The following is a 25,802-nucleotide window of genomic DNA, read 5'->3' on the forward strand; positions in this document are numbered from 1 at the left end:
TAGTAACAAAAAACCTACACTTTATTTGTATTAATAGTGCGCTTGCACTAAGATTGACCACACTTGCTACAAAAACATGTGGAGCTCAATTGCCTGTGACAGGAGGTGATGGGACTCAAGATGAAAACGCTGCAGGGTGGTTAGGACACAGGAATTCCCATGAGCCTCTCCTGGCGCAGAGACCGCAGTCGGGTGAGCCACAGCTCCTCGGCCTTCTCTTTGTCCATGAACAGCTGCGGGGACAAAGAACGAAAATGTAGTTTGATTCTCTTGACATTTGTTGAGGATGTACCTGCAGGCTATGCATACAACTTGTTTGAGACATTTTTTAAGCACTTTCCAGACGGCCGTAGACCAGCGGTATAAAATCACTGCACGTCATCAAAAAGGAGAGCGGCGTACATGTGATATATTGCACAACACGGCAGCAACAGCACCCATGTTGTACAACTTCATTGTAAACAACAATCATCCAACGAGTACGACAATCCTGCCGCTGCTGCTCACTGCTCCCCTCACCTCACAGGGGGTCATCAAGGGTGTTGGGTCAAATGCAGAGAATAATTTTGCTACACCTAGGGTCTGTGTGTGACAATCATTGGTACTTTCCTGTAACGTTAACTTGGGTTGCTGCAAACCGAGCTTCTAACGCTTCACTCAACACAAACGTCACAAGGTCATCAAAGTTTACTTGCGAGCATTCACACACGACACCAGCATTTTGGAACACAGATGAGGTGATAGAAGAAAGGCAAAAATATAATAAATCTATCTCTGGCATCATAGATGAAAATGATGTACAAGTTTAACGTTTGTATCACATTGCACATAACTGCACTGTGGTGCGTTCAAAGACCCTCAGTTAGAGTTAGAAACTGAGGTGTCACTAGGTTTTAAAGGCCTACTGAAATGAGATTTTCTTATTTAAACGGGGATAGCAGCTCCATTCTATGTGTCATACTTGATCATTTCGCAATATTGCCATATTTTTGCTGAAAGGATTTAGTAGAGAACATCCACGATAAAGTTCGCAACTTTTGGTCGCTAATAAAAAAGCCTTGCCTGTACCGGAAGTAGCAGACGATGTGCGCGTGACGTCACGGGTTGTAGGGCTCCTCACATCCTCACATTGTTTACAATCATGGCCACCAGCAGCGAGAGCGATTCAGACCCAAAAAGTGACAATTTCCCCATTAATTTGAGCGAGGATGAAAGATTTGTGGATGAGGAAAGTTAGAGTGGAGTACTAGGGAAAAAAAACAAAAAAACATGGGAAAAAAAACAAACAAAACAGGGCAGTGGGAGCGATTCAGATGTTATTAGACACATTTACTAGGATAATTCTGGAAAATCCCTTATCTGCGTATTGTGTTACTAGTGTTGTAGTGAGATTATACTATCGTACCTGAAAGTCGGAGGGTGTGGCCACGGGTGTGGTGACCGCCAGTGTATCTGAGGGAAGCCACGCAGCTGCCTCTTTGACAGGTGCACGAGGAACGACGCAAGCTCCGCTCATGTCTACGGTAAGAGCCGACTTATTACCGCGATTTTCTCACCGAAACCTGCCAGTTGACATGTAGTAGAGAACCATGTTCGCTTGACCGCTCCGTTCCATAGTAAAGCTTTACCTTCGGGAATGTAAACAAGGAAACACCGGCTGTGTTTGTGTTGCTAAAGACAGCTGCAATACACCGCTTCCCACCTACATCTTTCTTCTTTGACGTCTCCATTATTAATTGAACAAATTGCAAAAGATTCAGCAACACAGATGTCCAGAATACTGTGTAATTATGCGATTAAAGCAGACGACTTATAGCTGGGATTGAGCTGGAAAAACGCACACGTCATCATACAGACGTTTTCAACAGGATACTTTGCGCGAAATTAAAAATTGCAATTTAGTAAACTAAAAAGGCCGTATTGGCATGTGTTGCAATGTTAATATTTCATCATTGATATATAAACTATCAGACTGCGTGGTCTTTAAAGACGGGGGAGACTTAACTCACAGGAAATGCACAATAATAACATACTCATAATAATAATTATTATGATATGTATAATAATCATACATAAATCAGATCACCGCTAAACTTTGAAGTTTATCAGAATCAGAATGAAAAAATAAATTAGTGAATAATGACTACATTCATATTTTGCCACTTTATATTGAATTTGTTGGCTTTTATTTTAAATGTAAAAAAAAACATCCATCCATCCATTTTCAACCGTTTGTCCCTTTTGGGGTAGCGGGGGGTGCTGGAGCCTATCACAGCTGCATTCGGGCGGAAGTCGGTGTACAACCTGGACAAGTCGCAAAAAAACAACTTTTTTTAAAAGACAAAACCAAATTATTTAGGGATTTTATGTTGATCTAGATCAGGGGTCAGCAACCCATGTGCGGCTCTTTAGCACCGCCCTAGTGGCACCTGGAGCTATTTCAAAAATGGAAAAAGATAGAGGTAAAAATATATTTGTTGTTTTCAGGCATGTGCACAAATAGGGCCCTATGGGTGCTTGAGCCCCTCCCCTTTTTTGGCTCGTCTTAAAAAGTGCCCTCTGCCTATGTGTTTTTTTTTTAAACAACATTAATAAATTCCTGTTAGGGATGTAAAAAAACAAAACAAAACAAAAAAACAGCGGTACAAAAACTCCACGTTTTCTTGTAATACCGGGTTGTTTGAGCCTGCGCTTCCGCCAGAGAGAGAGAGAGGGCGAGTGAGTGAGTAAGTGAGAGGAGAGAGAGCCAACTGCGCCCCTGAGGAGACGTGACAGTGGAGCAACTTGAACCTGTGAGTTATGGTCTAGTCGCCGTCCACTTATTCAGCATCTAATATGAGTAATATTTCAGAAAAAACGCTGTATTATTCTATTATTCAATGTGTCAGCTTCTGTTTTTGCCGGACGTCGGAGCACAGCGCATCAATTGAGCACGGCTCATCTATTCCGCACAGAGCAGAGCGGATCGTGCGGGACAGGAAGTAGTGTACAAAATAAAACACCGGGTTAATTTTCAAAATAAAATGCACTGTGTTTACGCCGGATCACATTTCTCTCACAGTAGAGGTTTAGATATAAAGTTGTATTGCGTTTCAGTTTTTTAGTCAGAGCATTAAGTGAGAAAGACCATAAATTACAACTTGATGGTGTTTTCATCAAGTTAAAGAAAGAAGGACAGATTTTCACATTTATGTTTTTTCCATTTGGGTCTTTATTTTCGAAGTTCATGTTACGCTGTTCAATGTTCAATATTAAAGTGCTTATCTTTAACAATAAATAGCCTAATAATAAACCAGTGTTTTGTTGCTTTTCATGTCTTCTAAGCCTATGATAATGTGAACTAACTCATTATGACAATAATTTGTTGACACAAAAGAAATGGCAGTCACTTTTACCTACAAAGGACACACAGCTAAGTAGTTAGCTTCCTATTAGCAAATTTAATTTTACATTCATTTCCATTTTGTGTAAAGGACCCCAAAAAAAATTCCTGCCCCTTTTCTGACTTTGAGCCCCTGACCCTCTATAATCATGGTTGTTTTGATAATGTTTGATTGAAAGTTTAATGGTAGATTGCACAGTACAGTACATATTCCGTACAATTGACCACTAAATGGGAACACCTAAATAAGTTTTTCAACTTGTTTAAGTCGGGGTCCACGTTTCTGTAGGATGACAAACATGACACAAATCTTGCTAATTGTTGGAAATCCCACTGTTTGTATTAAACACGCTTCACTGATGATACATTTGTTAGCCCTTGAACAGACCGTAGTTTGTTTACATACAACTTTCTCCGACGTTGCCACAGAAAGACGTGTTTCAGGCCACTCCCTCTTTGTCTCATTTTGTCCACCAAACTTTTTATGTTGTGCGTGAATGCACAAAGGTGAGCTATGTCGATGTCGTCGACTTGTGTCAATTGCTAGTAATCCATGCTAACATCCATGCTATTTACGCTAGCTGTATGTACATATTGCATCACAATGCCTCATTTGTAGCTATATTTGAGTTCATTTTAATTTCCTTTACGTATGTCCGCCGTGTATTGAATTTACATTTGCATGTCTCATGGCACATTTCCTGCATGTAATATTGGCTGCATTTCTGATTGTCTGTCATGTTGTTCCAGACCACAGATTGTAATACATCTATTACAGTGGTTCTTAACCTGGGTTCGATCAAACCCCAGGGGTTCTGTGAGTCGGCCTCAGGGGTTCGGTGGGGGTCAAAACACACCCGACTCTTAATGTAAATACAAACTTCTTCTACCTATCGGCGTATTACGGATACGGCAACAGCTGACTGATTTGCAGGTGTGTCATTTGTTGTGAGTTCATGCACTGTGTTGGTTCATTTTTTGCACCAGTGAATAAAACATGGTAACACTTTAGTATGGGAACATATTCACCATTAATTAGTTAATTATTAACATGCAAATTAGTAAAATATTGGCTCTTAACTAGTCATCATTAAGTACTTATTAATGCCTTATTTGGCATTGCCTTATTATAACCCTAACCCTCTAACCTTGACCCTAACCCTAACCAAATAACTCTAAATTAAGTCTTTATTAATTAGAATATGTTCCCTTAGTGTCCAAATAACTAAATTTGTCATCATCTGTGGTATGGATTATGTCTTTGTTATTATTTGTTTTGGACTCTTTTAGTTCCTGTTTGCGAGGTTTAATCTCCCGGGATGCAAACGGACTATTCCGGACAAGGCTTGCAGGTAGGAATATATTTAATAACTCAAAAAATCTTGGCAGGGCATGAGGTAAACAAAACATAAACTATGGCGGGGAACAAACACAAAACTGTGGCATGAAACAAACAAACATAAACTATGGCTTCGGATAAACATAAAACTGTAGCAAGAAATAAACAAGTCTTACGTGGACACGGCATGAATCGAGCAACACGAACTGTGGTATCACATGAAAACAAGCAATGACGCCAGGCCGACTGACTGGCAAATACAGGCTTAAATAAGGGTCTTGATTAGAAACAGGTGCGCGGTTCGAACACCAGAGGCAGGTGAAAATCACAAGTCGGCATGGTAACCAAACAAAACAAAGGAGCGTAAACAGGAACTAAAAGAGTCCAAAAACTAACAAAAAAAATAACATAAACATGATCCAGACCACAGATCATGACAAAATTAAGTGTTTGTTGCTTAGAATATGTTCCCTGTACTAAAGTGTTACCAAAAACCTATAACTTTGTCTTGAATTAAAAAAAAAAATTTTTACTTTTAACTAAAGAAGGGTTCGGTGAATGCGCTTATGAAACTGGTGGGGTTCGGTACTTCCAACAAGGTTAAGAACCACCGATCTATTTGAAGGAGACAAGCTGTCCTTTCCTTTAACTTGGACACACACATCTAGACATTTGTCAGTTTTAAACCAGTAATTTCCAGGAGTTATCTCACCCTCTGAGACACTTACTTCATGTGTTGCCTTCACTATAACACTTACATAAGGCGTTTTACTTTTTGAGGCTCCAGACGGATTCGTTTTTTTGAATTTTTGGTCCAATATGGCTCTTTAAACATGTTGGGTTGCCGACCCCTGATCTAGACGTATAAATGTTTTAAAAGTAAAAAAAACAAAACACTTGATCCTTCTATATGTTGTAAAAAGCTGGTTTCAACCAAATCAATGCAATAATTAGTTTTTTTTAAAGCATGTGTGTAGGGGGCTCAGAATTTGCAATCAAGTGTGTGCAATCATAGGAGACTAAGGAAAGTCATTTTATATTCACAAAATAAATGTTAGACGGTTTGACTCCTGACCTGGACTTGTTTTCTCTTCCACTGTCCAAAACGTATATTAGGTTAAAAGGCCTACTGAAAGCCACTACTACCGACCACGTAGTCTGATAGATTAGATGATAGTTTATATATCAATGATGAAATATTAACATTGCAACACATGCCAATATGGCCTTTTTAGTTTACTAAATTGCAATTTTAAATTTCGCGCGGAAGTATCATGCTAAAACGTCGCGTGGCGTCAAGCATTGTAGACGACATTTTGTTCCAGCACCGTTCCCAGCTATAAGTCGTCTGTTTTCATCGCATAATTCCAAAGTATTCTGGACGTCTGTGTTGCTGAATCTTTTGCAATTCGTTCAATGAATAATGGAGACGTCAAAGAAGAAAGCTGTAGGTGGGAAGCGGTGTATTGCGGCCGCCTTTAGCAACACAAACACAGCCGGTGTTTCATTGTTTACATTCCCGAAAGATGACGGTGAAGCTTTACTATGGAACAGAGCGGTCAAGCGAACACGGTTGGATTGGACCACACACACAAAGTACAGTGTATTATGCAGCGATCATTTCGAAAGATCGTGTTTCGAAGAGGGTCCCTTGCGAAGGGCAGAGATGGGCATCGCCACTACCCGTCGACTGATGCTGAAGAAAGGTGCGGGGCCGACCTTCAGGTTGTACAGGTACGACTATATAATCTCACTAAAACACTAGTAACACAATAAGCAGATAAGGGATTTTCCAGAATTATCCTAGTAAATTTGTCTAATAACATCTGTATCGCTCCCACTGTATAGTCTTTTTTTTTTTTCTAGTCCTTCACTCTCACTTTCCTCATCCATGAATCTTTCATCCTCGCTCAAATTAATGGGGAAATTGTCGTTTTCTCAGTCCGAATAGCTCTTGCTGCTAGAGGCTCCCTTTATAAACGATGTGAGGATGTGAGGAGCCTTCGACGGGTGACGTCATTGTTTGCTCCTTCCAGTAAAGGCAAGGCTTTTTAATCAGCACCAAAAGTTGTGAACTTTATCGTCGATGTTCTCTACTAAATCCTTTCAGCAAAAATATGGCAACATCGCGAAATGATCAAGTATGAAACATAGGATGGACCTGCTATCCCCGTTTAAATAAGAAAATCTCATTTCAGTAGGCCTTTAATGGGGGTCTCAAAATGATCCGCATGTGTCATGTGAGCGGTTGTAAATATGTTTATAGTCAGCTAGGACAGTGGTTAACTTATTGTTACACTTGTATAATAGTCAGAGCAACAGCATTTTTCTTAAAGGGGAACATTGTCACAATTTCAAAAGGGTTAAAAACAATAAAAATCAGTTCCCAGTGGCTTGTTGTATTTTTTGAAATTTGTTTCAATATTTTAACCGGTCTCGGAATATCCCTAAATAAAGCTTTAAAGTGACTTATTTTCGCTCTCTGCGAAGACACTGGCCATTTCCCTGTGACGTCACACAGTGCTGCCAATGTAAACAAACAATAGGAATACCACAGCAAGATATAGTGACATTAGCTCGGATTCAAACTCGGATTTCAGCGATTCAACAGATTACGCATGTATTGAAACAGATGGTTGGAGTATGAAAGTATTGAAGAAGAAACTGAAGCTATTGAGCGAATAGCTATTGACGCTATTCATAGCCATAGCATGGCCGAATAGCTGCGTTAGCATCGCCGGTAAAATGTGCGGACCAAACGATCAGGACTTTCGCATCTTTTGACACTGGAGCAACTTAAATCCGTCGATTGGTAAGTGTTTGTTTCGCATTAAATGTGGGTGGAAGGAAACGTAATATAGTTGCAAATGCATATACAGGTTATCCATACATCTCTGTGCCATGTCTGCTTTAGCACCGCCGGTAAATAGCAAGTTAGCATCGATTAGCGTAGCATGTTAGCATCGATTAGCTGGCAGTCAACATCAACAAAACTCACCTTTGTGATTTCGTTGACTATCGTTGCAAATGCATCTGCAGGTTATCCATACATCTCTGTGCCATGTCTGCTTTAGCACCGCTGGTAATTAGCATGTTAGTGTAACAAACAGTTCAGGGTGTCCCTCCAGTGTTGCCGTAAGGCTGTGACGTAAGAGGTCTATATAAAGGCGGGTTGTTGAAGAAGGTGATAGATGGGTATGGAGATAGGTGTAAAGAAGGGAACAATAAAGTGGTGGAGACCGGACCTGCTCTCATGACTCCCTTTTATTATTTTATTTTATCAGTACCCAAATTATGCGAACCCAGGACACTCGGCTACATTAGCATCGATTAGCATAGCATGTTAGCATCGATTAGCTGGCAGTCAACATCAACAAAACTCACCTTTGTGATTTCGTTGACTATCGTTGCAAATGCATTTGCAGGTTATCCATACATCTCTGTGTCATGTCTGCTTTAGCACCGCTGGTAATTAGCATGTTAGCATCGATTAGCATAGCATGTTAGCATCGATTAGCTGGCAGTCAACATCAACAAAACTCACCTTTGTGATTTCGTTGACTATCGTTGCAAATGCATCTGCAGGTTATCCATACATCTCTGTGTCATGTCTGCTTTAGCACCGCTGGTAATTAGCATGTTAGCATCGATTAGCATAGCATGTTAGCATCGATTAGCTGGCAGTCAACATCAACAAAACTCACCTTTGTGATTTCGTTGACTATCGTTGCAAATGCATCTGCAGGTTATCCATACATCTCTGTGCCATGTCTGCTTTAGCACCGCTGGTAATTAGCATGTTAGCATCGATTAGCGTAGCATGTTAGCATCGATTAGCTGGCAGTCAACATCAACAAAACTCGCCTTTGTGATTTCGTTGACTATCGTTGCAAATGCATCTGCAGGTTATCCATACATCTCTGTGCCATGTCTGCTTTAGCACCGCTGGTAATTAGCATGTTAGCATCGATTAGCGTAGCATGTTAGCATCGATTAGCTGGCAGTCAACATCAACAAAACTCACCTTTGTGATTTCGTTGACTATCGTTGCAAATGCATCTGCAGGTTATCCATACATCTCTGTGCCATGTCTGTCTTAGCATCGCCGGTCAAATGTGGAGACACTCTGGTACATTCAATGGGGGTCTGGCGGCAGATTTCTTGCCAGTGGTGCAACTTGAATCCCTCCCTGTTAGTGTTGTTACACCATCCGACAACACACCCACGAGGCATGATGTCTCCAAGGTTCCAAAAAATAGTCAAGAAAACGGAAAATAACAGAGCTGAGACCCGGTGTTTGTAATGTGTTGAAAATGAAAATGGTGGGTGTGTTACCTCGGCGACGTCACATTCTGACGTCATCACCTCCAGCGCGATAAACAGAAAGGCGTTTAATTCGCCCAAATTCACCCATTTAGAGTTCGGAAATCGTTTAAAAAAATAGATGGTCTTTTTTCTGCACCATCAAGGTATATATTGACGCTTACATAGGTCTGCTGATAATGTTCCCCTTTAAAAAATGGCCTTTGTGGTTCATTTCTTGTGAAAAAAAATAGTTTTCCAATAAAAACCAATGCGATGTTCTTTCTCTGAAGAGGTGATGGATACATGGAGGAAGTGTGTGTTTATCAGGGAGTAACACAATCAAAGTGGGGGCGCTCGGCGCTCAAATTGGACGATTACGTGTCGCCGTGTGTTGGGTTTTGTTCCTCTTTGGTGATTTGAGTCAGTTATTATGCAGATTGAAGCGCGACACCGGTCAATCCTTCACGCCTTGACGGCCGCGCAGTCGACGACACGCGCGTCATTTTGTACGTTACGCTCGACATCGGCGAGTTCCTGTCTGTCGGCCCCGCTAATGAGGCGCCGTGTGCGTGGGCGGGGGGGGGGGGGGGGGACACTAGGGGGGCTAATGGGACTCATCTGTTTTAATTGAGAGCGGTGCTGAGGCCGGGGCCCGCCTGGGGCATATTGGTCCCATACATCAGCCTGTCGCGGGGCCTCGTGCGGGTGTGTACATATGTGAGAGTGCGTGCGGGGGTTATCTGCATACGTCAGCTCATAACTTGGTTTCCACAGTGGAGATAAATGAGTGGGAAGCCCCAGGGAGCATTAGAGGAGTTGAAAGTTTCCCTTCGCATTTTTCATCATCCTCCTCTGCCAGGGAGGCGGCAATTGAAGGAGGATAGTGTTTAGTAGTGTTCGTACTACAAACCCCGTTTCCATATGAGTTGGGAAATTGTGTTGGATGTAAATATAAACAGAATACAATGATTTGCAAATCCTTTTCAACCCATATTCAGTCTAATGCACTACAAAGAGAAGATATTTGAAGTTCAAACTCCATCCATCCATCCATTTTCTACCGCTTATTCCCTTTCGGGGTCACGGGGGGCGCTGGCGCCTATCTCAGCTACAATCGGGCGGAAGGCGGGGTACACCCTGGACAAGTCGCCACCTCATCACAGGGCCAACACAGATAGACAACATTCACACTCACATTCACACACTAGGGCCAATTTAGTGTTGCCAATCAACCTATCCCCAGGTGCATGTCTTTGGAGGTGGGAGGAAGCCGGAGTACCCGGAGGGAACCCACGCAGTCACGGGGAGGACATGCAAACTCCACACAGAAAGATCCCGAGCCTGGATTTGAACCCAGGACTGCAGGACCTTCGTATTGTGCGGCAGACGCACTAACCCCTCTGCCACCGTGAAGCCCGAAGTTCAAACTCAAACTTTTTTTTTTTTTTGCAAATAATAATTAACTTACAATTTCATGGCTGCAACACGTGCCAAAGTAGTTGGGAAAGGGCATGTTCACCACTGTGTTACATCACCTTTTCTTTTAACAACACTCAATAAATGTTTGGGAACTGAGGAAACTAATTGTTGAAGTTTTGAAACTGGAATTCTTTCCCATTCTTGTTTTATGTAGAGCTTCAGTCGTTCAACGGTCCGGGGTCTCCGCTGTCGTATTTTACGCTTCATAATGCGCCACACATTTTTGATGTGGGACAGGTCTGGACTGCAGGCGGGCCAGGAAAGTACCCGCACTCTTTTTTTACGAAGCCACGTTGTTCTAACACGTGACTCGGCATTGTTTTGCTGAAATAAGCAGGGGCGTCCATGATAACGTTGCTTGGATGACAACATATGTTGTTCCAAAACCTGTATGGACCTTTCAGCATTAATGGTGCCTTCACAGATGTGTAAATTACCCATGCCTTGGGCACTAATGCACCCCCATACTATCACAGATGCTGGCTTTTGAACTTTGCGCCTAGAACAATCCGGATGGTTATTTTCCTCTTTGTTCCGGAGACACCATGTCCACAGATTCCAAATATAATTTGAAATGTGGACTCGTTAGACCACAGAACACTTTTCCACTTTGCATCAGTCCATCCATCAGACCCGTCAGCGATCCTGTTCTGTCTCCCTGTAATGTTTGTCTGATCTTTAATGGGATTGTGCTGAAAATTTTAATTTTCCTGAAGGAACTCTCCTGACGGAATAAATAAAGTACTATCTAATCTAATCTAATCTAATCTAATCTAATCTAATCTAATCTAATTTTAGCTGAGCTCGGGCCCAGCGAAGCCGGCGGCGTTTCTGGGTGTTGTTGATAAATGGCTTTGCAAAGTAGAGTTTTAACTTGCACTTACAGATGTAGCGACCAACTGTAATTACTGACAGTGGTTTTATGAAGTGTCCCTGAGCCCATGTGGTGATATCCTTTACACACTGATGTCGGTTTTTGATGCAGTACCGCCTGAGGGATCAAAAGTCCGTAATATCATCGCTTACGTGCAGTGATTTCTCCAGATTCTCGGAACCTTTTGATGATTTTACGGACCGTAGATGGTAAAATCCCTAAATTCCTTGCAATAGCTCGTTGAGAAATGTTGTTCTAAAACTGTTCGACAATTTGCTTACAAAGTGGTGACCCTCACCCCATCCTTGTTTGTGAATTACTTAGCATTTCATAGAAGCTGCTTTTATAGCCAATCATGGCACCCACCTGTTCCCAATTAGCCTGCACACCTGTGGGATGTTCCAAATAAGTGTTTGATGAGCATTCCTCAACTATATCAGTATTTATTGCCACCTTTCCCAACTTCTTTGTCACGTGTTGCTGGCATCAAATTCAAAAGTTAATGATTATTTGCACAAAAAAAAAATTAATCATTTGAACATCAAATATGTTGTCTTTGTAGCATATTCAACTGAATATGGCTTGAAAAGGATTTGCAAATCATTGTATTCTGTTTATATTTACATCTAACACAATTTCCCAACTCATATGGAAACGGGGTTTGTATATGTAAGATTGGACTGCGGATTTGGAAGCCGAGCGTGTCGTCATGGTGACAACTTACAGCAGGATGAGCCAGAGTACCCGTCTCGTTGTAGATGATGGACGTGGGGAGACTCATGTCCACGTCGTCCGTCAGGTCAGGCTCCTGCTCGATCTGGACAAAATAATACACGAAACAGAAATTTTCAAACACAGCAAAAGAAGATTTAGCATGGATTGACTTGGTTGTGATAGCAACACAAAGACAACACACGTCACACAACATACAGTGGGGCAACAAAGTATTTAGTCAGCCAGCGATTGTGCAAGTTCTCCCACTTAAAATGATGACAGAGGTCTGTCATTTTCATCATAGGTACACTTCAACTGTGAGAGACAGAATGTGGGAAAAAAATCCAGGAATTCACATTGTAGGAATTTTAAAGAATTTATTTGTAAATTATGGTGGAAAATAACAATTCAAAGCTCTCACTGATGGAAGGAGGTTTTGGCTCCAAATCTCACGATACATGGCCCCATTCATTCTTTCCTTAACACGGATCAATCGTCCTGTCCCCTTAGCAGAAAAACAGCCCCAAAGCATGATGTTTCCACCCCCATGCTTCACAGTAGGTATGGTGTTCTTGGGATGCAACTCAGTATTCTTCTTCCTCCAAACACAAGTTGAGTTTATACCAAAATGGATACATGGATGATACAGCAGAGGATTGGGAGAATGTCATGTGGTCAGATGAAACCAAAATACAACTTTTTGGTATAAACTCAACTCGTCGTGTTTGGAGGAAGAAGAATACTGAGTTGCATCCCAAGAACACCATACCTACTGTGAAGCATGGGGGTGGAAACATCATGCTTTGGGGCTGTTTTTCTGCTAAGAGGACAGGACGATTGATCCGTGTTAAGGAAAGAATGAATGGGGCCATGTATCGTGAGATTTGGAGCCAAAACCTCCTTCCAACAGTAAGAGTTGGTTGACCAAATACTTATTTTCCACCATAATTTACAAATAAATTCTTTAAAATTCCTACAATGTGAATTCCTGGTTTGTTTTTCCACATTCTGTCTCTCACAGTTGAAGTGTACCTATGATGAAAATGACAGACCTCTGTCATCATTTTAAGTGGGAGAACTTGCACAATCGCTGGCTGACTAAATACTTTTTTGCCCCACTGTATGTGATGCATCACAGTGGTTCTCAACCTTTTTTCAGTGATGTACCCCCTGTGAGCATTTTTTTTAAATTCAAGTACCCCCTAATCAGAGCAAAGCATTTTTGGTTGAAAAAAGGAGATAAAGAAGTAAAATACAGCACTATGTCATCAGTTTCTGCTTTATTAAATTGTATAACAGTGCAAAATATTGCTGATTTGTAGTGGTCTTTCTTGAACTATTTGGGAAATATGATATAAATGTAACCAAAAACTTGTTGAAAAATAAACAAGTGATTCAATTATAAATAAAGATTTCTACATATAGAAGTAATCATCAACTTAAAGTGCCCTCTTTGGGGATTGTAGTAGAGATCCATCTGGATTCAGGAACTTAATTCTAAACATTTCTTCACAATCAATCAATCAATCAATCAATCATCCATCCATCCATCCATTTTCTACCGCTTATTCCCTTTCGGGGTCACGGGGGGCGCTGGCGCCTATCTCAGCCACAATCGGGCGGAAGGCGGGGTACACCCTGGACAAGTTGCCACCTCATCACAGGGCCTAGCCCTAAATCACTAGTGTCTCAAAGGGCTGCACAAACCACCACGACATCCTCGGCAGGCCCACATAAGGGCAAGGAAAACTCACACCCAGTGGGACGTCGGTGACAATGATGACTATGAGAACCTTGGAGAGGAGGAAAGCAATGGATGTCGAGCGGGTCTAACAAAAAAAGACATATTTAACATCAATATTTATGGAACATGTCCACAAAAAATCTAGCTGTCAACACTGAATATTACATTGTCGCATTTCTTTTCACATACATTCATATTTTGTTGAAGTATTATTCAATAAATATATTTATAAAGGATTTTTGAATTGTTGCTATTTTTAGAATATTTTAAAAAAACCTCACGTACCCCTTGGCACACCTTCAAGTACCCCCAGGGGTACGCGTACCCCCATTTGAGAACCACTGCTCTAGAGCACAGGTGTCCAAACTTGTCCTAGTTTGAGTTTATTCGGAACATGCAAGCATACAACATGCAAGCATACAACATGCAAGCATACAACATGCAAGCATACAACATGCAAGCATACAACATCCAAGCATACAACATCCAAGCATACAACATGCAAGCATACAACATCCAAGCATACAACATGCAAGCATACAACATGCAAGCATACAACATGCAAGCATACAACATGCAAGCATACAACATGCAAGCATACAACATGCAAGCATACAACATGCAAGCATCACAACATGCAAGCATACAACATGCAAGCATACAACATGCAAGCATACAACATGCAAGCATACAACATCCAAGCATACAACATGCAAGCATACAACATGCAAGCATACAACATCCAAGCATACAACATGCAAGCATACAACATGCAAGCATACAACATCCAAGCATACAACATGCAAGCATACAACATGCAAGCATACAACATGCAAGCATACAACATGCAAGCATACAACATGCTAGCATACAACATGCTAGCATACAACATGCAAGCATACAACATGCAAGCATACAACATGCTAGCATACAACATGCTAGCATACAACATGCAAGCATACAACATGCAAGCATACAACATGCAAGCATACAACATGCAAGCATACAACATGCAAGCATACAACATGCAAGCATACAACATGCAAGCATACAACATGCAAGCATCACAATTTCCAATTTCTCTTTTCAACATGTTGGAAAAAGAGCAGGAAGAAGTGGAGTTTATTTAATCCTACCCCGTTTCTCTCACATAACGGTTGCTGAAACTTTTGTTCACTTCCTGTTCTCAATTTATTCACAATATACTCCATAAGTAATCACAATAAAAATAAATAAATAATACTCGGTGAAGTAAATTACATTTCATTTGGTGAGATTAGTAAGATTATTTTGAAAAAATGAACGGATGGATGAAATAAATTCAGAATGTTTCTCATGGTTCTTCTTCTTTGTACTTTGTAAACACTTTAAGTTTGAAGAGTTTCTTGAAGTGGATCATATTAGTACATTGTTTGATTGCTTTGCTTAATCCATTCCATCATTTAATTCCACATACTGATAGACTTTTGACAAGAACAAGAAAGTTTGATCACATTACACCTGTACTGTATATACCTTTATATACATATATACATACATATATACCTATACTGTATATACCTTTATATACATATATACATACATATATACCTATACTGTATATACCTTTATATACATATATACATACATATATACCTATACTGTATATACCTTTATATACATATATACATACATATATACCTATACTGTATATACCTTTATATACATATATACATACATATATACTGTATATACCTTTATATACATATATACATACATATATACCTGTACTGGCTCACCTGCACTGGCTTCCTGTGCACTTAAGATGTGACTTTAAGGTTTTACTACTTACGTATAAAATACTACACGATCTAGCTCCATCCTATCTTGCCGATTGTATTGTACCATATGTCCCGGCAAGAAATCTGCCTTCAAAAGACTCCGGCTGATTAGTGATTCCCAAAGCCCAAAAAAAGTCTGCGGGCTATAGAGCGTTTTCATTTCGGGCTCCAGTACTCTGGAATGCCCTCCTGGTAACAGTTCGAGATGCCACCTCAGTAGAAGCATTTAAGTCTCACCTTAAAACTCATTTGTATACTCTAGCCTTTAAATAGACTCCCTTTTTAGACCAGTTGATCTGCCGTTTCTTTTCTTTTTCTTCTATGTCCCACTCTCCCTTGTGGAGGGGGTCCGGTCCGATCCGGTGGCCATGTACTGCTCGCCTGTGTATCGGCTGGGGACATCTCTGCGCTGCTGATCCGCCTCCGCTTGGGATGGTTTCCTGCTGGCTCCGCTGTGAACGGGACTCTCGCTGCTGTGTTGGATCCGCTTTGGACTGGACTCTCGCGACTGTGTTGGATCCATTATGGATTGAACTTTCACAGTATCATGTTAGACCCGCTCGACATCCATTGCTTTCCTCCTCTCCAAGGTTCTCATAGTCATCATTGTCACCGACGTCCCACTGGGTGTGAGTTTTTCCTTGCCCTTATGTGGGCCTACTGAGGATGTCGTAGTGGTTTGTGCAGCCCTTTGAGACACTAGTGATTTAGGGCTATATAAGTAAACATTGATTGATTGATTGATTGATACTGAAGGACTTAAGTGTTGGACGTGCATACAAATGTTTTAAATTACATTTTTCTCTCAGATTATATTTCTCCTCTTTTGTTGAGAAGAATTGTTGTATATTATTGGGTAGCAGGTTATAGTTTGCTAAGTTTGTAATTTTAGCTGTTTTCAAATTCACTATGTCATGGAATTTCTATATTTTAATTGAATAAATAAAGTATGTTCTCTATATCCAACATGATGTATTATTCTAACTGATCTTTTTTGTAACAAAAAATTTACTTTTGTAGTTATTTCCCCATATTTCTGCACAATAACTCAGATATGCTAACACTGGTGAGCAGTAGAGAATATGAAGTGATTTTTGGTGTAGAACATATTTTCCATCCATCCATCCATCATCTTCCGCTTATCCGAGGTCGGGTCGCGGGGGCAGCAGCCTAAGCAGGGAAGCCCAGACTTCCCTATCTCCAGCCACTTCGTCTAGCTCTTCCCGGGGGATCCCGAGGCGTTCCCAGGCCAGCCGGGAGACATAGTCTTCCCAACGTGTCCTGGGTCTTCCCCGTGGCCTCCTACCGGTTGGACGTGCCCTAAACACCTCCCTAGGGAGGCATTCGGGTGGCATCCTGACCAGATGCCCGAACCACCTCATCTGGCTCCTCTCCATGTGAAGGAGCAGCGGCTTTACTTTGAGTTCCTCCCGGATGGCAGAGCTTCTCACCCTATCTCTAAGGGAGAGACCTGGAAACTCATTTGGGCCGCTTGTACCCGTGATCTTATCCTTTCGGTCATGACCCAAAGCTCATGACCATAGGTGAGGATGGGAACGTAGATCGACCGGTAAATTGAGAGCTTTGCCTTCCGGCTCAGCTCCTTCTTCACCACAACGGATCGGTACAGCGTCCGCATTACTGAAGACGCCGCACCGATCCGCCTGTCGATCTCACGATCCACTCTTCCCCCACTCGTGAACAAGACTCCGAGGTACTTGAACTCCTCCACTTGGGGCAGGGTCTCCTCCCCAACCCGGAGATGGCACTCCACCCTTTTCCGGGCGAAAACCATGGACTCGGACTTGGAGGTGCTGATTCTCATTCCGGTCGCTTCACCGAACCGATCCCATGAGAGCTGAAGATCCCGGTCAGATGAAGCCATCAGGACCACATCATCTGCAAAAAGCAGAGACCTAATCCCGCAGCCACCAAACCAGAACCCCTCAACGCCTTGGCTGCGCCTAGAAATTCTGTCCATAAAAGTTATGAACAGAATCGGTGACAAAGGACAGCCTTGGCGGAGTCCAACCTTCACTGGAAACGTTAACATATTTTGCTTTATTCATTATTGACGTGTTTCTTGCTACTTTATGTTGCATATTTTTTTACATGAGATTTCCAGTCTGAGGGCAACGGACTGAAAAAACTAAGCCATTTTGATGTGGTTTTCACTTTCAAAACCAGTACATCCAGCCATCCATTTTCTACCGCTTATTCCCTTTCGGGGTCGCGGGGGGCGCTGGCGCCTATCTCAGCCACAATCGGGCGGAAGGCGGGGTACACCCTGGACAAGTCGCCACCTCATCGCAGGGCCAACACAGATAGACAGACAACATTCACACACTAGGGACCATTTAGTGTTGCCAATCAACCTATCCCCAGGTGCATGTCTTTGGAGGTGGGAGGAAGCCGGAGTACCCGGAGGGAACCCACGCATTCACGGGGAGAACATGCAAACTCCACACAGAAAGATCCCGAGCCTGGGATTGAACTCAGGAACTTCGTATTGTGAGGCAGACGCGCTAACCCTTCAATCCACCGTGCTGCCCCTTTATTTATTTTATTTTTTCAAATATTCTATTGTACTATCCATCTATTTTCTACCGCTTGTCACTTTTTGGGGTGCGGCGGGTGCTGGAGCCTATCTCAGCTGCATTGGGATGGTAGGCGGTGTACACCCTGGACAAGTCGTGCCAAGACCAAATAATACAAAATATAACTATAACAAATTGGATTCCAGCACCAGCACCCCCTGCAACTCCAAAAAGGGACAAGCGGTAGAAAAACTGGATTGATGGAAATAGAATTATGTAATATACATATATTTATTTTTTAAAATTTATTTTAAATCAAATATTTTATTGTTCTAAGACAGGGGTAGTGAACCTATGGCTCTCAGATAAATCTGAGCTGACATTGCTTAACACGATAAATAATGAATAATTCCGCTGGTAATAACTGTCAAAAATAACGTTCCAAATATAAAACATTCTCATGCATTTTAATCCATCCATCCGGTTCCTACCACACCTGTTCAAGAAGTCGCATTAATGGTAAGAAGTATTTTATTTATTGTTGGTTAGCTTCAGAATAACAATGTTATTAAAAGGAATAAGAGACTTATTTATACTCTAAAAATATTGGTCATACTTAAATATGCATGCATTTAGTTGTATTCAGTCTTAAAAAATATATTATACGGCTCTCACGGAAATACTTTTTTAAATATTTGGCTTGTATGGCTCTCTCAGCCAAAAAGGTTCCCGACCCCTGTTCTAAGAGGTGTATTTTTATGCTAGAAACTTAAAATCTGAAAAACTATAAATTACTTATCTTTATATTTCTCTCCTCTATAAATAATAATGGCCTATTATTTATTTTGACATTTGACCGATTGTAGCTGAGATAGGCGCCAGCGCCCCCCGCCACCCCGAAAGGGAATAAGCGGTAGAAAATGGATGGGTGGATGGACCTCGTGTGACAAGTACATTTCTCTTCAACTACTCCACCTGGAAGAATGAATAAAGTACGTCCCTTAAGCTTTTATTTGTAATTGCACGTCGCCTCCTCTGAGGTATTTTACAAGAATTGCCTTGAAATGTTGTTGCACTAAAGTCCAAAAGTAAAACCAGCACATTTGACATGTGTCTGTTTCACACAGGAACAGAGTTGCCATGTTCAGCCCTTTGAGACATTTGAGATTCAATCAATCAATCAATCAATGTTTACTTATATAGCCCTAAATCACTAGTGTCTCAAAGGGCTGCACAAACCACTACGACATCCTCGGTAGGCCCACATAAGGGCAAGGAAAAACTCACACCCAGTGGGACGTCGGTGATAATGATGACTATGAGAACCTTGGAGAGGAGGAAAGCAATGGATGTCGAGCGGGTCTAACATGATACTGTGAAAGTTCAATCCATAATGGATCCAACACAGTCGCGAGAGTCCAGTCCAAAGTGGAGCCAGCAGGAAACCATCCCAAGCGGATGCAGATCAGCAGCGCAGAGATGTCCCCAGCCGATACACAGGCGAGCAGTACATGGCCACCGGATCGGACCGGACCCCCTCCACAAGGGAGAGTGGGACATAGGAGAAAAAGAAAAGAAACGGCAGATCAACTGGTCTAAAAAGGGAGTCTATTTAAAGGCTAGAGTATACAAATGAGTTTTAAGGTGAGACTTAAATGCTTCTACTGAGGTGGCATCTCGAACTGTTACCGGGAGGGCATTCCAAAGTACTGGAGACTGAACGGAAAACGCTCTATAGCCCGCAGACTTTTTTTGGGCTTTGGGAATCACTAATAAGCCGGAGTCCTTTGAAGGCAGATTTCTTGCCGGGACATATGGTACAATACAATCGGCAAGATAGGATGGAGCTAGACCGTGTAGTATTTTATACATAAGTAGTAAAACCTTAAAGTCACATCTTAAGTGCACAGGAAGCCAGTGCAGGTGAGCCAGTACAGGTATATATGTATGTATATATGTATATAAAGGTATATACAGTATATATGTATGTATATATGTATATAAAGGTATATACAGTACAGGTATATATGTATGTATATATGTATATAAAGGTATATACAGTACAGGTGTAATGTGATCAAACTTTCTTGTTCTTGTCAAAAGTCTAGCAGCCGCATTTTGTACCAACTGTAATCTTTTAATGCTAGACATGGGGAGACCCGAAAATAATACGTTACAGTAGTCGAGGCGAGACGTAACAAACGCATGGATAATGATCTCAGCGTCTTTAGTGGACAGAATGGAGCGAATTTTAGCGATGTTACGGAGATGAAAGAAGGCCGTTTTAGTAACGCTTTTAATGTGTGCCTCAAAGGAGAGAGTTGGGTCGAAGATAATACCCAGATTCTTTACCGTGTCGCCTTGTTTAATTGTTTGGTTGTCAAATGTTAGAGTTGTATTATTAAATAGAGTTCGGTGTCCAGCAGGACCGATAATCAGCATTTCCGTTTTTTTGGCGTTGAGTTGCAAGAAGTTAGCGGACATCCATTGTTTAATTTCATTAAGACACGCCTCCAGCTGACTACAATCCGGCGTGTTGGTCAGCTTTAGGGGCATGTAGAGTTGGGTGTCATCAGCATAACAGTGAAAGCTAACACCGTATTTGTGTATGATGTCACCTAGCGGCAGCATGTAGATGCTGAAGAGTGCAGGGCCAAGGACCGAACCCTGGGGAACTCCACACGTTACCTTAACATAGTCCGAGGTCACATTGTTATGGGAGACACACTGCATCCTATCAGTAAGATAAGAGTTAAACCAAGACAGGGCTAAGTCTGACATACCAATTCGTGTTAGATTAAGGGCTATAATAAATAATGAGGTGGCGATTTGTCCAGATTGTAGCTGAGATAGGCGCCAGCGGCCCCCCGCGACCCCAAAAGGGAATAAGCGGTAGAAAAATGGATGGATGGGATGGATGATTGAACACAGTCAGCTGGTGATGGCTTCATTTGTCCACAAGGTGGCAGCATATAACTGCAGTGTGTAATAAGGCTGTGTTTACATTTCACACACTTTCTACCATTACAAGAACATTATAATCCGTGTTAATTGGTGTTTATATTATTGGTGAACATTTCAACACGACTAAATGCTGAAAAATATTACATTATTATTTTTGACAGGTCCAGAACCCGTCAAAAGTTTTGGAACAGCTTATTATTGAAGAGCATGATGAAGTCCTAAAAAATGTTCATGCGCTCCATGATTGTTTGGATAGTCGACCCTCGGATTGAGGAGAAGTAGTGTGGTTTTTGTCCTGCTTGTGGAATTGTGCACCGATTCTAAACTCTGCCCAAGCAGTCTACATGGTTTTTATGGACTGGGAGAAGGCATTCGATCGCGTCTGCTGGCAAATCCTGTGGGGAGTAATCAGGACTGCCTGATTTTAGTAAGTAAGTAAATAAATAAAAAATACCTAACTGTTTATTGTCTACTATGAGCCAACTGTGGTGCTGAATTTCCCCCTGGGATCTATAAAGTACTTTCTATTCTATTCTATTCTGAGTAAATTGTATTTACAAATCGATTTTCACAGATAAAATCACAAAGTTCTGTACAAAACATAACATAGGTGAAGTAAAAAAACACAACAATTCAATTAAAAAAACAGGGGCAACATCATAAAAAAGGATACAAAGTGGATTAAAATTGATAGTTAAAAGATGAATTAACCGCTTAAGCCCCAAGCTGTTTGTTTACATGCTTTTTAGGGACCTATTTCTAAGGTTTTATTTTTATTATACCGCCGCCTCTTTGAGCTGTAATTTGACCCCCTTAACATGCTTCAAAACTCTCCAAATTTTACACACACATCAGGACTGGCAAAAAATGCCATCTAATAAAAAACCAAACCCCGAAACTCAAAATTGCGCTCTAGCGCCCCCTAGGAAAAAACACAGACAAAACTGCTTGTAACTTCCGTTTGGAATGCCGTAGAGACATGAAACAACAACCTTTATGTAGGTCTGACTTAGACCTACATTTCATACACTTACATTCTTCATCAAGAAATCAACAGGAAGTTGAAAAAAACCCCTTCAAAACAAAAGTTTCCTAAAAAATGTCATTTTTGCCTCTTTGAGCTGGAATTTGACCCCCTTAAAATGCTTCAAAACTCACCAAACTAGACACACACATCAGGACTGGCGAAAATTGCGATCTAATAAAAAAAATAAACCCAAAAACTCAAAATTGCGCACCCGGCGCCTCCTAGGAATAAAACACTGACAAAACTGCTCTTCGGAAGAAAACACAGACAAAACTGCTTGTAACTTCCGGTAGGAATGTCGTAGAGACTGGAAAAAAAAACCTCTATGTAGGTCTCAATTAGACCAAGATGCCATTAATTGACATCCTTCATCAAGAAATCAACAGGAAGTTGACAAAAACCCCTTCAAAACAAAAGTTTCCTAAAAAATGTCATTTTTGCCTCTTTGAGCTGGAATTTGAACCCCTTAAAATGCTTCAAAACTCACCAAACTGGACACACACATCAGGACTGGTGAAAATTGCGATTTAATAAAAAAAACAAACCCAAAAACTCAAAATTGCGCTCTAGCGCCTCCTAGGAATAAAACACTGACAAAACTGCTTGTAACTTCCGGTAGGAATGTCATAGAGACATGAAACAAAAACCTCTATGTAGGTCTCAATTAGACTAATATTTCATTAATTGACATCCTTTAGCAAAAATCAACAGGAAGTTGGCAATTACCCCTTCAAAACAAAGGTTTTGTAAAATCCCGTCACCTTTTTTCAAACATCTCCTCTGAGCGCATTTGTTGTGTCGGCTTCAAACTCGCACAGGAGAGAGATTGAACCCTTCTGATTAAAAGTTGCGCAAAGAGTTTTTCTAACTGCTCCGGTTTTGATTTTACGAGCCTTCAAAGAACCGCTACCCTGATGCTGCTGCCGTCTCAAGATGGCTGCTTAAAACCAGAAAAGCACCAGCGTGACCACACAATGCAGAGAAGGTAGGTACTGTGCGGGTAAAGATATGTTGACTGGGTGAAAGAAGGAGGCACCAGTTTGACTCCAGGATAAAGAGAGGTAGGTAATGTGCAGGTAAAGATATGTTGTCTGGGTGATGGCAGGAAGCACCACCGTGTATGGGTGAATGAAAGAAGCGCCAGTGTGACCCCAGGTTGCAAGGAAGGTAGGTAAGAGCAGGTAAAGATATGTTGAATGGGTAAAGGCAGGAAACACCAGCAAAAGTCGGTCCCGTCCATCGCTGCTTGCAGCTTTAATTTAAATTTCTCTTTGCTTTTTGGGCTTATTGGACCCTAATCAGAATAAAAACTAGGAATAATCTTTTTATATGATGTACTTATTAGTCCATAAGTAAAATGTGTGTACTTCATGTTTAGTGACAGGCTGATTCTTAATTTTACACTTTTTCCCCCCAAATTCCAGTGTATGTTATACTCTCCTGACACCACCAGATGGCAGTATAAGTGTCCACATAAGCGGCCATAAGACCTCAATTCAGTAGTGTACACAATTTTGGAAACAAGAGCTATGAGGTGTTGTCAACGCATGTGGCCACTAAGGCCTTTAGAGGTTAACTAAAACAAGTTTTCAAATGTTTCTTAAAAGTTTCAACACAGTCAGGATCACGGAGGGACTGGTGCAAACTGTTCCAAAGTCTGGGAGCTCCAGGGGTTTTGAAACATGTTTTTGGGGATCTTTAGAAGACCCTGGCCTGAAGACCGGAGGCTGCGCCCTGAAGATTAGGAGCACAGCAAGTCAGTGAAGTATTGAGTGGCCCCGTCATGCAACGCCCGGAAAGTCAGGACTGAAATCTTAAGCTCAATGCGGAATTTAACTGGAAGCCAATAAAGACTGGATAAAACGGGGGTAATATGGGCATACTTGCCAACCTTGAGATGTCCGAATTCGGAAGATGGGGGTTGGGGGGGGGCATAGGGGTGAGGTGGGCAGGGTTGAGGTTGAAGGGGGCGGAGGGTAGCAGGTAGGCGGGGTTGGGGGTGTATATTGTAGTGTCTCGAAAGAGTTAGTGCTGAAGGGGTTCTGGGTATTTGTTCTGTTGTGTTTATGTTGTGTTATCCCGAAATGTGTTTGTCATTCTTGCTTGGTGTGGGTTCACAGTGTGGCGCATATTCGTAACAGTGTTAAAGTTGTTTATACGGCCACCCTCAGTGTGACCTGTATGGCTGTTGACCAAGTATGCCTTGCATTCACTTGTGTGTGTGAAAAGCCGTAAATGTTGTGTGTCCACACCGGCATGCTGTTTGTATGGAGGAAAAGCGGACCTGACCACATGCTGACCTCACTCAGGTCCGCCTGTTAAGGGGTGATGGTGTCAGGTTGTAGGTATAGCTCGGTTGGTACAGTGGCCGTGCCAGCAACTTGAGGGTTGCAGGTTCGATCCCCGCTTCCGCCATCCTAGTCACTGCCGTTGTGTCCTTGGGCAAGACACTTTACCCACCTGCTCCCAGTGCCACCCACACTGGTTTAAATGTAACTTAGCTATTGGCTTTCACTATGTAAAGCGCTTTGAGTCACTAGAGAAAAGCGCTATATAAATATAATTCACTTCACTTCACTTGAGGGTTCCGGGTTCAATCCCCGCTTCCGCCATCCTAGTCACTGCCGTTGTGTCCTTGGGCAAGACACTTTACCCACCTTCTCCCAGTGCCACCCACACTGGTTTAAATGTAACTTAGATATTGGCTTTCACTATGTAAAGCGCTTTGAGTCACTTGAGAAAAGCGCTATATAAATATAATTCACTTCACTAGAGGACGCTAAAGGCGGTGCCTTTAAGGCACGCCCCCAATGTTGTTGTCTGCGTGGAAATCGAGAGAAATTCGGGGGGAATGGTTGCCCCGGGAGATTTTCGGGAGGGGGCACTGAAATTCGGGAGTCTCCCGGGAACAATTTCCCTTGTGGATCATTAAAGTTTGTTTAAGTCTAAAGTTTACTTGAAAACACCGTATTTAAACTACCTGCAAACCATTTGTCGAACACAAAAGTAACATGATCTTTGTTTTTTTTCACTTTTTTGTGTCTTTGATACTTTTTTAAAGTCTTGGAGACTGAGGTAAAAGCGTCATGGACGAGCAGTAACGGGTCCCACGAGCAGAGCGGAGAACCTCGCAGGAAGGGGAATTGAAGCATGTGCAAAACATTTGGTGTCTGGACTTCTATGGTGCGTTCAATTTGTAATGGGAAGTCGGAATTTCCGAGTTCCTCACTGGAAAGTTTCGACCGGAATTGGGTAACAAATGAAGGAAGAATTAATTCACAAGAAAAACAGCAAGCGGTGGTTCGGCTTCAACTGGGAATCTGTTGAACAAACAACCGTATTATGTCAAGTGTGGGGCAAAAGCGTACAAAAAGTAGCATTACTGCTAATTTGTAGCATCATTTGAAAAGTCACCAGCTAGAGAATGAAGAGTGCTTGAAACTCCGCATGTCAACATCTCCGTTCTGTGCCACAGCAACACAATGCCGAAGCAACCATTTCCACATCAACACCGTATGAAAAAAATAGTCAACAACAGAAGGAGATAACGTCCGCAGGAACCGACCACATAGTGAAGGACATACACTATTTCAGTGGTTCTCAAATGGGGGTACACG

General features: G+C 41.8%; 1 protein-coding gene across 2 annotated transcripts in view; it reads right to left on the reverse strand.

Moving 5' to 3' along the window:
- The window catches only part of rsrc1 (arginine/serine-rich coiled-coil 1), a 467,824-nt gene continuing 442,022 nt past the window's right edge, over window positions 1–25,802 (reverse strand). For both annotated transcript variants that reach the window (XM_061878367.1, XM_061878368.1), the window contains exons 9-10: window positions 12,104–12,196; window positions 1–233 (exon numbers count right to left, since the gene is read on the reverse strand). In XM_061878367.1, the coding sequence (XP_061734351.1) occupies window positions 141–233; window positions 12,104–12,196 (186 nt within the window). In that variant the 3' untranslated portion in view covers window positions 1–140. The remainder of the gene's footprint in view (window positions 234–12,103; window positions 12,197–25,802) is intronic.

This window comes from Nerophis ophidion, linkage group LG18 (genome assembly GCF_033978795.1).
Source record: "Nerophis ophidion isolate RoL-2023_Sa linkage group LG18, RoL_Noph_v1.0, whole genome shotgun sequence".
Taxonomy (NCBI): domain Eukaryota; kingdom Metazoa; phylum Chordata; class Actinopteri; order Syngnathiformes; family Syngnathidae; genus Nerophis; species Nerophis ophidion.